The sequence below is a fragment of the Nicotiana tomentosiformis genome, chromosome 6, assembly GCF_000390325.3.
Source record: "Nicotiana tomentosiformis chromosome 6, ASM39032v3, whole genome shotgun sequence".
In the NCBI taxonomy this organism is placed as follows: domain Eukaryota; kingdom Viridiplantae; phylum Streptophyta; class Magnoliopsida; order Solanales; family Solanaceae; genus Nicotiana; species Nicotiana tomentosiformis.
This window is the reverse complement of record NC_090817.1, coordinates 25254852-25268383: the sequence shown is the minus strand read 5'-3', so window position 1 is coordinate 25268383 and position 13532 is coordinate 25254852. Positions and strand designations below refer to the sequence as shown.

Below are 13532 nucleotides of genomic sequence, written 5' to 3'. Positions count from 1 at the left end.
ACCTAACTATATCTTTCTTCATTCGTCTCCACCAATAATACTGCCTCAAATCCTGATACATTTTCGCGGCACCTGGATATATAGAGTACCACGCATTGTGAGCTTCCTAGAGAATCAGCTCACGCAAACCATCTACATTAGGCACACATAGCTTGCCATGTATCCATAATACACTGTCATCTCCAATAGTGACTTCATTGGCATCTCTGTGATGAACCGTATCCTTTAGGACAAACAGATGTGGGTCATCATACTGACGTTCCCTAATACGATCATAAAGAGAAGACTGGGAAACCACACAAGCCAAAAATAGATTCGGCTCCGAAACATCCAATCTAATAAACTGATTAGACAAAGCCTGAACATCCAAGGCTAAAGGCCTTTCTGCTACCGGTAAGTATGCTAAGCTGCCCAAACTCTCCGCCTTACCACTCAAGGCATCGACCACCATATTGGCCTTTCCAGGATGATAGAGAATGGTGATATTATAATCCTTCAGTAACTCTACCCACCTTCGCTGCCGCAAATTAAGATCCTTCTATTTAAATAGTTGTTGTAGGCTGCGGTGATCGGTATAAACCTCACAATGGACACCGTACAAATAATGCCGCCAAATCTTCAAGGCATGAACAATAGCTGCTAATTCAAGGTCGTGGACCGGATAATTCTTCTCATGTACCTTTAATTATCTGGACATATAGGCAATCACCCTACCGTCTTGCATCAGCACTGCGCCGAGACCAATACGCGATGTGTCATAATACACAGTATAAGACTTTAAACATGTAGGCAACACCAATATTGGGGTTGTAGTCAAAGATGTCTTGTGCTTCTGAAAGATCTCCTCATACTCATCAGACCACCTGAACGGAGCACCTTTCTGGGTCAATTTAGTCAAATGCGTTGCAATAGACGAGAAACCCTCCACAAAGCACTATAATAACCGACCAAGCAGAGAAAACTCCGAATCTCAGTAGCTGAAGATGGCCTGAGACAACTCTGATCTGCCTCTATTTTCTTTGGATCCACCTTAATTCCTTCACTGGATACTATATGTCCCAAGAATGCCATCGAATTAAGACAGAACTCACACTTAGATAATTTGGCATAAAGTCTCTCATCTCTCAGCCTTTGTAATACAATTCCTAAGTATTGTGCTTGCTCCTCCTGGCTACGTGAGAACACCAGGATATCATCAGTAAACACTACGACAAATAAATCAAGATATGACTGGAATACACTATTCATCAAATGCATAAATGCTGCTGGGGCATTAGTTAGCCTAAAAGACATCACAAGAAATTCATAGTGGCCATAACGAGTCCTGAATACCGTCTTTAGAATATCCGAATCCTGAATTTTCAACTGGTGATACCCAGATCTCAAATAAATTTTGGAGAACACCCTCGCTCGCTGAAGATGGTCAAATAAGTCTTCAATACGCTGCAAAGGATATTTATTCTTAATTGTAACTTTGTTCAACTGCTTGTAATCGATGCACATCCGCATAGTACCATCTTTCTTTTTCACGGACAGAACCGGTGCAACTCAAGGTGACACACTAGGCCTAATAAACCTCTTTTCAAGGATTTCCTAAAGTTTCTCTTTCAATTCTTTCAATTTAGCCGATGCCGTACGATACAGAGGTATAGAAATGGGCTGAGTGCCCGGCACCAAGTCAATACCAAAATCGATATCCCTGTCGGTTGGCATACCTGGCTGGTCTGCAGGAAATACATCCGAAAAGTCTCGCATTAGCGGTACTGAATCAATAGGAGGAGTATCTGCATCAAAATCTCTCACAAAGGCCAAATATGACAAATATCCCTTTCTAACCATACGTTAGGCCTTCAAATAAGAAATTACCCTGCTAGAAACAAAATCTAGAGAACCTCTCCATTCAACCTTGGGCAACCCCGACATCGTCAACGTCAAGGTTTTTGCGTGACAGTCCAGAATAGCATGACATGGAGACAACCAATACATACCTAGTATTACATCGAAATCAACCATACCGAGTAATAAGAGGTCAACTCTAGTCTCCAGTTCCCCAATAGTTACCACACACGATCGATACACACGGTCCACAAGAATAACATAGCCCACCGGTGTAGATACACTAATAGGTAAAACTAAGGACTCACGGGGCATATCCAGATAACAAACAAAATACGATGATACATAAGAATAAGTGGAACCAGGGTCAAATAATATAGAAGCTTCCCTGTGGAACACTGAAACAATACCTGTGATCACTGCATCTGAAGCAACAACATCTGGCCTGGCAGGAAAAGCATAGAATTGGGCCTAACCACCACCTAATCGGCCTCCCCCTCTTGGGCGACCCCTAGCTGACTGACACCCACCCCGAGCTGGCTGGGCGGGTGGTGTAACCGCTAGTTCTAGTATCGTCGGTCGAGAACTCTGCTGTAGAACCCCACTCAACATCCTAGGAAAATCTCTCTTGAAATGACCCAATTCTCCGCACTCGAAATAACCCCTCCTCTGACGGAACTGCTGCTCCTGATGACCTGAGGAATTACCAGTAGAATCCTGAGCGGACGAGGCATGATGAGAACTCTACGCTGGTAGTGCACTGGATGAAAACTGGCTTGAGTGAGCACTGTAAGAACCATGGCTAGTTGATGCACCACGATTAGCTGGGCGAGTCGCCTGAGCGTGTCTGAAAGAACGACCCCTACCGCAGTAAAAATGACCCCCTGAAGGAACGCCGCTGAAATCACCTGAACCACGAGGCTTCTTAACCTTCCTATCAACCCACTCCTAGCTGCGAACCTTCTCAATCTGACGAGCAATGTCGACAACCTCGTCGAAAGTAGCACCAGACACTCTTTCTCTAGTCAGGAGTAATCGCAGATGAAAAGTGAGGCCATCTATGAACTTCCTAATCCTCTCCATGTCTGTGAGAACTGACCAGATAGCATGACAAACATATCACCTGACGAAGTTGCTCGAACTGCCTGCGCAGCTCCTCTCTGCGGGACTGAGGCAAGAACTTCTCCAGGAATAAACCGGAGAACTGCTGCCAGGTATGGGGTGCTGCGCCGACCGGACTACGCCTCTCATAAGCCTCCCACCATCTGAAGTCAGCCCCAGAAAACTGAAAAGTAGTGAACGAGACCCCACTGGTCTCCAGAATACTCGCTGTCCGAAGCATCCGTTGACACTTATCCATAAAACCCTGAGCATCCTCTGACTCAACACCGCTAAATGGTGGAGGTCGAAGACTCTCAAATCTCTCAAGTCTCCTTTGCTCATCATCTGCCATAACAGAAACTACCGGGGCCTAAGAAGCTGCAACCGACTGGGCTGGTAGTGCTCCTAGTATCTGAAGTCCCTGTACTACCTGGTTTAAAGTACGAGCAATAGGGGTATGAGTACCTCACCCGTCCTGAGAAGTGGCAGGGGCGGCCTGAGCCGAAACCACCTGAGCAAGACCAGTGCAAACTGTCCATATCTGGGCTAGAGCCTCCTAAAGGCCTGGAATCACTATAGGTGTAGTCGGTGCCTAAGCTGGTCCCGATGTCTCAAATGTATCCGGAATCTGCTCTTGAGCTGGAGCAACTGGTGGTACTTAAGGGTGGCAGGTGGGCCGGTCCAGGCACGGGACCGGCCCGGGATCACAGACCATGTGGGCTTCTGGGCCTAAACAGTCCTTAACCGGTTAGAACCGAGACCGTGGTGGTGGGCCGGTCTTATGGGCCAGTACTTCATAAAAAGACTGGGACTGGACCAGTCCTTGGCGGGCCTAAACGGTCCCAACGGTCAGATTTAAAAAACAATTGCCGTTTGGTCTGACAAAATAGCCATTTAACCCCAAACTTTTTATAATTATACTTTTTCCCTATTACAACTTTAAATACCCCCTCATTCTTTTATTTGTCTCACAAAATCATCAATCTCTCTCTAATTTTCTTCTATAATTACTACTATTGCTTACTTTATTGTTACAATTTGTGAAAAAATTATGAAGTTGGTGAATTGAAGTCTTCAAGTCTTTAACGATAATCTATTTTCAACAAGTTGTTCATCAATAAGGTAAAGGCGTTCCAACTCTTAATTTTTAATATTATAGTTTTGTTTGTTTTATTTATTTTATATTATTTGATTAATTAAGATGACTTCCTTATAAAAATCTTTTGGTAAAAATAAGGGAAAATCTAATAGTGGCCAATCTATTCCTCCTCCACTTCCCCCAGCTCCCCGACCCAAACCTCATACCCGTCCTACACTTTCTATTCTTGATAGTGATAATTAGGAGGTCCTCAATTTTGGTATGAAACTGTTTATAATGGTTTAGCACTTGAAGAAGAGGAGTTGTCTAAACTTCCGGAAGCAATAGCCTCAATTAAAATAAATGGTCAAACTATTTATAATGCTTATCAAGTTGCATTAGATCAGGCTAGACCAAATGTTTCAACTCCTTCTTCTTCTGATTCTCAATCATCTAAAAGAACTGTGGGAGTAAGAGAACTTAGTGCTTGGGCGGGGTTCAGGGGTTCTCAAGGTTCTATTACTAGTGATTTTTCACAACTAAATGAGCTTGAAGTTTATTTGTCACAGGGAATCGAGGAAGTGAATTCCGACGACCCCTTTAATATTTTGGAATTGTGGAAGGACAAAGAAAAATACTTTCTGATTCTTTCAAGGATGGCCCAAGATATTTTAACTATTCAAGCTTCAACAATGGCATCAGAGAGCGCTTTCAATCAAGCAAGACTTCAACTCGGTGATTATTTAGCGTCTATGAGGGAGAGCTTGGAAAAATCAGTACTTTTCAGAGATTGGATCCGTTCAGAAAGAAAAAAATTTGGACTTGCTGAATCACAACCAGAGGTAGACGAAGCTTACGAAGAAATACTAGCTGAACTTGTGGAGGATTCTGCTTCGCCCGGAAGCGGTGATGACCAAGCTTCTTTTCCGCCACCACCAACGGAAATTCCTCTGGACCTTAATGAGTTTATGAAGTTTGTAAGAGATACCATGTAACTTGTATGAACAAAAATTAGTATGTATTATGTAACTTGTATTTTGGCACATCTTGATTAGTTTCTTTTTCTTCTCAATGGTGGTATTAGCACCTTATTGTGCTCATTTCATAGGGGGAGGAAGACTAAGAAAGATATTGCCATGCTTTTTTAATGATATAATAAAATTATAACGCATTGCTTTGAATATCTCTTTACAATATTTTTGTCTTTAAATTTGAATTAAAAAATTTAGCTCACAATTCTATAATATAATTTATAAGGAATTGCCTTAGATATTTTTATTATCATCTTTTTTTCTCTAACTTCTATAAATTGTTTTTAAAAAAAATATCCGTTGGCACCATTTAGGCCCACTTGGGCCCACTTAGGCCCGGGACCATTAGTTTGTGGACCCGGTCTCGGCCCGATTCCTACAAAAGGACCACCTAGACTGGGACCGCGAAGCCCGTTTAAATTGGGATAGGGCCTGGACCTGGACCGGCCAACTTAGGACCGACCCACTTAGCCCACTTAGGCCCGGGACCGGCCCACATGCCACCTTTAGTGTTACTACAAGTGCTACTCCAACTACTATACGAGCTATACCTCGACCTCTACCTTGGTCCCGGCCTCTACCATGGCCCCGGCCTCTCCGGCCCTAACTGGTGGCTGACCGTCTAATCCGGTAGTACGTGTCCTCACCATATGTGAGAGAATAGAATAACATAAATTTTAGTTTTCGGAATCACTAAATTCGCACGACAGAATACAAGAAAGTCTCCTACCGATCCGCAAGACTCCACTAAACCGGCTCATTACTCGTGAGACCTATGTAACCTAGGCTCTGATACCAACTTGTCACAACCCAAAATCTCACATGTCGTGATGGTGCTTTCTCGATACTAGGTAAGCCGACAACCTCAATAAAACCACATTTTCTTTTATGTTTGAAAAACATAATAATTTGAGTTTAATAAAAGACCTCACGATTTCAGATACAAACACTCCCAAAACCTGGTGTCACTGAGTACATGGGCATCTAATATGAATACAAGTCTGGAAAATATGGTCTATAATAGTCTGAAACCAAATACAGTGAATAAGGAGATAGGGAAGGAAAGGCAAGGCCTGCGAAACACGACATCTACCTTTGAATCTTCGAAAAATCAATTGTGCGAGAGAATCAACACCCGCTATATCCGGGAACACCTGGATCTGCACACGAAGTGCATGGTGTAGTATGAGTATAACCAACTCAGCAAGTAACAATAATAAATAAGGAACTAAAGATAGCGACGAGCTACACAGTTACAGTTCATTTTCAGTAATTCAAGCAGAGAGTAGACAAGCTTTCAATTTCATAAGTTTAAGTCAAATCAGTTTTATACAGTTCAAGTTCATGTAATCCGGATATAAAATCTTTCAGAGAATTTCACAACAATGACAGATAGCAACTAAGTGCAACAACAAATGAAAAGCACGTACAACCTCTCAGGGCAACAATTACTCAACTCGTCACAACAACTCAACCACTTGCCTCTCGGCCCTCAGCACTCACACTCAATGGGTACCTGCACTCACTAGGGGTGTACAGACTCCAGAGGGGCTCCTACAGCCCAAACACTATAATCCGCACGGACAACTCACGTGCTATAATATCCTGCACTGACAACTCACGTGCTGTAATATTCCGCACGGACAACTCACGTGCTATAGTATCCATACCTCATTGATAGGCCCCCAACCTCACTCAGTCATCAACCTCTCTAGTCTCTCATTCTCGGAAATCACAAAGATCAACCCAAACAAAGATAACATAGTGTATCAACAAAAATCAAGAAAGACTGAGGTATGATACGCAAGTAAAATCATGACTGAGTACAAGACATCAATTAGCAAATAATTCAATAAGTACGCGACTTCTGCGGGTCCCAACAGTACTATCACATAGTCTAAACATTATTTCTAACATGATTTACAGTCAAATTTCTTCAACACATAGCGATCATATAGCTAACAACAAGTTATTCAACTTTACAGTTTCACGGAACGGATCAAGTCACATTCCCCTCGGTGCACGCCCACACGCCCATCACCTAGCATGTGCGTCACCTCCAAAATAATCACATGACACAAAATTCGGGGTTTCATACCCTTAAGACCAGATTTATAACTGTTACTTACCTCAAACCGTGAAATTATTATTTTGCTAAGCCTTTGCCTCGTGAATTGGTCTCCAAACTCCTCGAATCTAACCACAAATAATTCGATTCAATCAATAAATTTTATTGGAATTGATTCCATAAGAAAATGCTAGTTTTTCATAAAAATCCAAAATTTAGATCAAAAATCGCATGCGGGGCCCACGTATCGGAATTCGACAAAAGTTACAAACTCCAAAATCCCATTCAACCAGGAGTCTACCCATACCAATTTTACCAAAATCCAACCTCAACTCAACCCTCAAATCTTCAAATCTTATTTTCAAATCCCTAAGTTCAAATCTCCGATTTACACCTCAACAACACGTAGTCTAGTCGGATTATTTGATGATAATTCAATATTATGGAGTAGAAATGATCACATGTGATTTATCTCAAGATTTCCTATGATTTCTCACTCAAGAATCGCCCAACCCGAGCTTGAAATGCCCAAAAATGGCAAAAAGCTCGGAACTCCTCCAATTTTATTCTGTCCAGGGCCTGTCGCACATGCGACCAGATTAGCGCATCTGCGGTCTCGGAGGTGCGACAAAATGTTTGCATCTACGATCGCCCAAAATCCTCCCTCCGCTTCTGCGTGTTTCTTTTCTCACCTACGACCTCGCAGGTGCCGAAATTTCCCTGCGACTACTGCCCCTCTTCATGTCTGGTCGCTTCTGCGATGGCTGGTGAGCACATGCGGCTTCGCACATGCGATCAGATCTCCACAGGTGTGAAAATACCAGAAGCAAAATTTCCAGCAGTGGTTTTAAGTATGAATTTGACCCGTTAACCATTCAAGACTCACCCGAGTCCCCCGGGACCTCAACCAAATATACCAACAAGTCCTAATACATTATACAAACTTAGTCGAGCCTTCAAATCACATCCAACAACACTAAAAATACGAATCACACATAGATTCAAGCCTAATGAACTTTAAAACTTCCAATTTCTACAAACGACGCCGGAACCTATCAAATCACGTTCGATTGACCTCAAATTTTGCACACAAGTCAAAATTGACATAACAGAGGTATTCCTTAGAATCAGATTCTGACCCCGATATCAAAATGTCAACCCCCCGGTCAAACTTCCCGAAAATATGACTTTCGCCATTTCAAGCCTAATTCCACTATGGACCTTTAAATAAGTTTTCGGACATGCTCCTAAGTCCAAAATCACCATACGGAGATATTGGAATCATCAGAAACTAAATCTGAGGTCGTTTACACAGAAGTCCACATCCGGTCAACTTTTCTAACTTAAATTTTTAATTATGAGACTAAGTGTCTCATTTCACTCTGAATTCCTTCCGGACCCGAACCAACTAACCCGGTAAGTCATAAAACAACTGTAAAACATAAATTGAGCAGTAAATAGGAGAACGGGGTTAAAATACTCAAAATGACCGGCCGGGTCGTTACATTCTTCCTCTCTTAAACAAACGTTCGTCCTCGAATGGGTTTAGAATCATACCTGGAGTCTTAAATAGACGTGGATATTTGCTCCGCATCTCCTGCTCAATTTCCCAAGTAGCTTCTCCGACTGGCTGGCCTCTCCATTGTACCTTCACTGATGCTATGTTCTTTGATCTCAGTTTTCGAATCTACCAGTCTAAAATAGTCATCGACTCCACATCATAAGTCAAACTACCGTCCAGTTATATTGTACTAAAATCCAAAATATAAGATGGATCCCCGACATACTTTCGGAGCATAGATACCTGGAACACTGGATAAACACCTGATAGGCTAGGTGGCAAAGCAAGTTCATTAGCCACCTTTCCAATCTTCTTAAGTATCTCAAAAGGCCCAATATACCGAGGGCTCAACTTGCCCTTTTTTCCGAACCTCAACACCCCCTTCATGGGTGAAATCTTGAGCAGAACCTTCTCCCCAACAACATCACGAACCTTCTTGTCAGCATACCTCTTCTGTCTAGACTGTGGCGTGCGAAGCCATTCCCGAATCACTTTGACCTTCTCCAAATCATCCTGAACCAAGTCAGTACCCAATAGCCTACCCTCACCCATCTCAAACCAACCCACCGGAGACCGGCACCATCTCTCATACAAAGCCTCATACAGAGCCATCTAAATGCTTGACTGGCAGCTATTATTATAAGCAAACTCCGCGAGTGGCAGGAATTGATCCTAAGAACCCCCAAAATCAATGGTACAAGTACGTAGCATATCCCCCAATATCTGAATAGTGCGCTCGGACTGTCCGTCCTTCTGAGGGTGTAATGTTGTACTCAACTAAACCTGTGTGCCCAATTCTCGCTGCACTGCTCTCCAAAACTGTGAGGTAAATTGCGTACCCCGATCTAAAATGATGGACACCGGCACATCGTGTAGGCGAACAATCTCACAGATATAAATCTCAGTCAACCGCTCCGAAGAATAATTAGTACCCACTAGAATAAAATGCGCGGATTTAGTCAACCGATCTACAATCACCCAAACTGCATCAAACTTTCTCAAAGTCCGTGAAAGCCAACTACGAAGTCCTAAAACATTATACGAACTTAGTCGAGCCTTCAAATCACATCCAACAATAATAAAAACATGAATCACACATAGATTCAAGCCTAATGAATTTTGAAACTTCCAATTTCTGCAAACGACACCGGAACCTATCAAATCAAGTCCGATTGACCTCAAACACAGGTCACAATTGACATAACGGAGGTATTCTAATTTTCAGAATTAGATTCCGACCCCGATATAAAAAAGTCAACCCCTCGATCAACTTTCCGAAAATTTGACTTTCGCCATTTCAAGCCTAATTCAACTACGGACCTTCAAATAATTTTTCGGACATGCTCCTAAGTCAAAAATCACCATACGGAGCTATTGGAATCATCAGAATCTAAATTCGGTCAACTTTTCTAACTCAAATTTTCAATTATGAGACTAAGTATCTCATTTCACTCCGTCCGGACCCAAACCAACTATCTCGGTAAGTTATAAAACAACTGTAAAGCATAAATTGAGCAGTAAATGGGGGAACGTGGTTATAATACTCAAAACGACCGGCCGGGTTATTACAGATAATTATTCTAGTAACTAGAATATTTACTTTCATTTAGCATGTGATAAGTTATGTGTCTTTGGTTTTGATGATTTGACAAACTTCAAGAGAGAACCAGATAAGAAAATTGATACAATTTGTTTCCTTGCATTTAGAGTAACTAGTCAGATGTATGGATCAGTTCTCAATGAAATCAGAGAAGGGAACAGCAGAAGGAACATATAGGGATCAGTTCCCCTGGTCGTCGTACAGTCAACTCTACAAGTGTAAAAGTTATTGCATTGTACCGTCTACCAAGCTGCTGCACTGTACCGCCAGGCAGCAGTACAACAACATAGTTGTAGCTTGCTAAGATCAAACTAAAGGATACTTTATGGCATCATCCTTCATGAAATCACAAACACATATTATCAATATAAGGCAAGGGATTTTATCTTTCTAACACTTGCAAATCAAAATAAAATCTGTCCTACAAAGACACTTCTTGAAAGTAGTGTAGGATTACAAATGAAGAATAAAATAACAAAGGCTCAATAAACCTAAGGACTTAAGATATCTTCAATCTTTGGATCTGGTCCTTGAGGTTGCAACGACTTTGTTCTTGAGAGAGGTACTGTTTGGTTAGTTTCTTGACTAGAGTTAGTAAAGGTTTGTTGCTTTGTAATAGATTTAATGCAAAGGGCTTACAATAGAGTTATTGTAAGGGGTGAGGGATTACGAGTTTAATTCCTAGATTGCAGTAGGTTGTAATCTGAAGTTTGCTCGGTTTAGTGGAGTTGAAATCCTACTAGGGTAGGTCATGGTTTTTAATCCCTTGAGCAAGGAGTTTTTCATGTAAATATCGCATATTCTTTATTTATTGTCGATTTATTATGGGAATAGATAGAGAACCTGGTTCCCTACACTGTTTGGTTTTACATTCTGTTGCTTAATGTGAGAGCTAGTAGAGAACCTGGTTCTCAATACAGTTTGGTGGATTCTTAGTTTCTATCAATTGGCATCAGAGCAGGTTCTTTCTAAACGGTTAATACCTAGAAAGGATGTACATGGCTATTCCCCCAAACTTCGAGGAAGTACAATCAACGTACAAACCACCAAGATTCAATGACCAATACTATGGTTGATGGAAAACAAGAATGCATGACTTCATCATGGCTGAGGACTCAGAGCTGTGGGATGTAATCTGTGATGAAGCTTTTGTTCCCATGAAAATTATTGGTGAGAGAATAGTTACAGTCCCAAAAACAAGAAAAGAGTACAACGATGTTGATATAAAGGCTATTGAGAAAACTTTCAGGGCAAAGAAGATTATTGTTTGTGGCATCGGACCAGATGAATACAACCGCATCTGAGCTTGTCAGTCTGCTAAGGAGATCTAGAAAGCTTTCGAACTGCCCATGAGGGAACTACCTAGGTTAAGCAATCCAAAATTGATATGCTTACTACTTAGTTTGAGCATTTCAAGATGAAGGATGATGATTCTATTCAAGATATCCACACACATTTCACCTCTATTATCAATGAGCTTCACTCCCTTGGAGAAGTCATCCCAAGAAATAAGCTGGTCCGAAAAATACTTAGTGTTTTACTAGGTTTCTAGGAAAGTAAAGTGAATGATATCACTGAAGCCAAGGATCTGCAGAAGCTAACCATTGATGAACTCATTGGAAATCTCAATAACTATGAGATGAAGAGAATATAAAGATCTTTAAAGAAGAGAGCCCGCGAAGGAGAAGAACCTAGTTCTCAAAGATGCCCACAGCGACTCAAGTAGTGATGAATCTGACATGACGTATCTCACTCGAAGATTTCAAAAGATGATTCATAAAAATGGTGGGATCACAAAGAAATGAAGTTCCAATAGGAACTTCAAAGGAAATGATTATTGTCATAAGTGTGGAAAGACTTTACACTTCATTAAAGACTGTCATCTTCATAAGCAGGATCATTACAAAACCCATACTGAAAAGGCAGCTAAGAGGAAGCAGGTCCCCGACAGAAAGTTCAAAAGAAGAGATGTTGCTGAAAACATGGTGAAATAATCCTTGGTTGACTGGAGAGATTCCTCATATGAATCTGAAGGTGAAGATGACCAAGGATATACATCTATGATGGTTGTTGACAATGGATATTCAGAATATGAGCCAATCTTTGTACTCATGGCCAAATATGATGATGAGGAGGACAAGGAGGATGATGAGGTAATTTTTCTTTATGTTCAAAGAAATTTGAAAGCTTACTCTAAGAAAAAATTAATGTCCTTAGCAGAGGTGTTGATTGATGCCTATCATAGCCTCATTAATAAGAAAAATACTTTAATTGAAGAAATTGGTAAAATAGAATAGAGAGGGATGACATGGTAGTTTCCATTGTAGACTTAAAGGAACAAGTGGAAGAAGTAACTAGAGAAAATACCTTATTGAAAAACCAAACAAAAAAATGGATGGACACCCCTAAGGGTAAAGAAGTAGCTAGTGAGGCTCAACTTGAGCTTGAGAGTGAGCTTAAGAAAGTTAAAACAAGTCTTATTGTTTAGCTTGAAAAGAATAGACAACTTCAGGAGGATCTGAAAAGGGTTTAAAATGATCTTGATAAGTCACTTAAATGGACCCGGTCATCTGATGTAATAACGTCTATGTACAAGAGTAATGGTGGAAACAAGCAAGGAATCAGGTTCCAAAAGGCTAAAACCTCCTATAATCCCCATAGCAAGTATGTTACTGTGGTTGATAATTGGTTGTGTTCTCACTTTGGTCAAACGGATCATTACAAGGACTTTTGTAAAACTAAAATTTAGTCTTTGCAGAAAAATAATGTTTTTGTTGAAAAGATGCCTAATGTAGAGGAACCTGGTTCCCCGAAAAGAAAATATGTGATGCCTGCATGGGAAAAAAGAAGTTTTATCCGCTCGTTCTATCATTATAAGGGACCCAAGCTGGCTTGGGTTCTTAAATCTAATCAGTGATTTTGTGTGCAGGCTGGAGTGAGAGGTGGCAGTAAAGAAATAGTACATGGTTAGCAGTTGCTCTAAGCATATGACTGGAAGAATGAGAGTGTGTACTTTGGACATGGCAAGAAGAGCTATATTCTTGGTGTTGGAAAAATACTCTCCCATGCAATTGAAAATATGTACCATGTGAATGGCTTGAAATACAACTTGTTAAGTGTGTCTCAAATTTTATGATAAGGGAAAATGAAGTGAAGTTCTTGTCCAAATCTTATACTGTCACGAATCTCAAAACTGGTGAAGTGGTGTTGATAGACAAAAGATTCAAGAACATCTATATTGCTGACCTTGATTCACT

General features: G+C 41.1%; 1 protein-coding gene across 1 annotated transcript; it reads right to left on the bottom strand.

Moving 5' to 3' along the window:
* Window positions 1-2784: 2784 nt before the first annotated feature.
* On the bottom strand, window positions 2785-9287 carry LOC138893703 (uncharacterized). The gene is made up of 3 exons (XM_070178357.1): window positions 8919-9287; window positions 8672-8801; window positions 2785-2930 (listed from the first exon to the last, which is right to left on the bottom strand). Exons 1-3 carry the CDS (start codon window positions 9285-9287, stop codon window positions 2785-2787), a joined length of 645 nt encoding a protein of 214 aa, XP_070034458.1.
* Between the last annotated feature and the right edge of the window lie 4245 nt (window positions 9288-13532).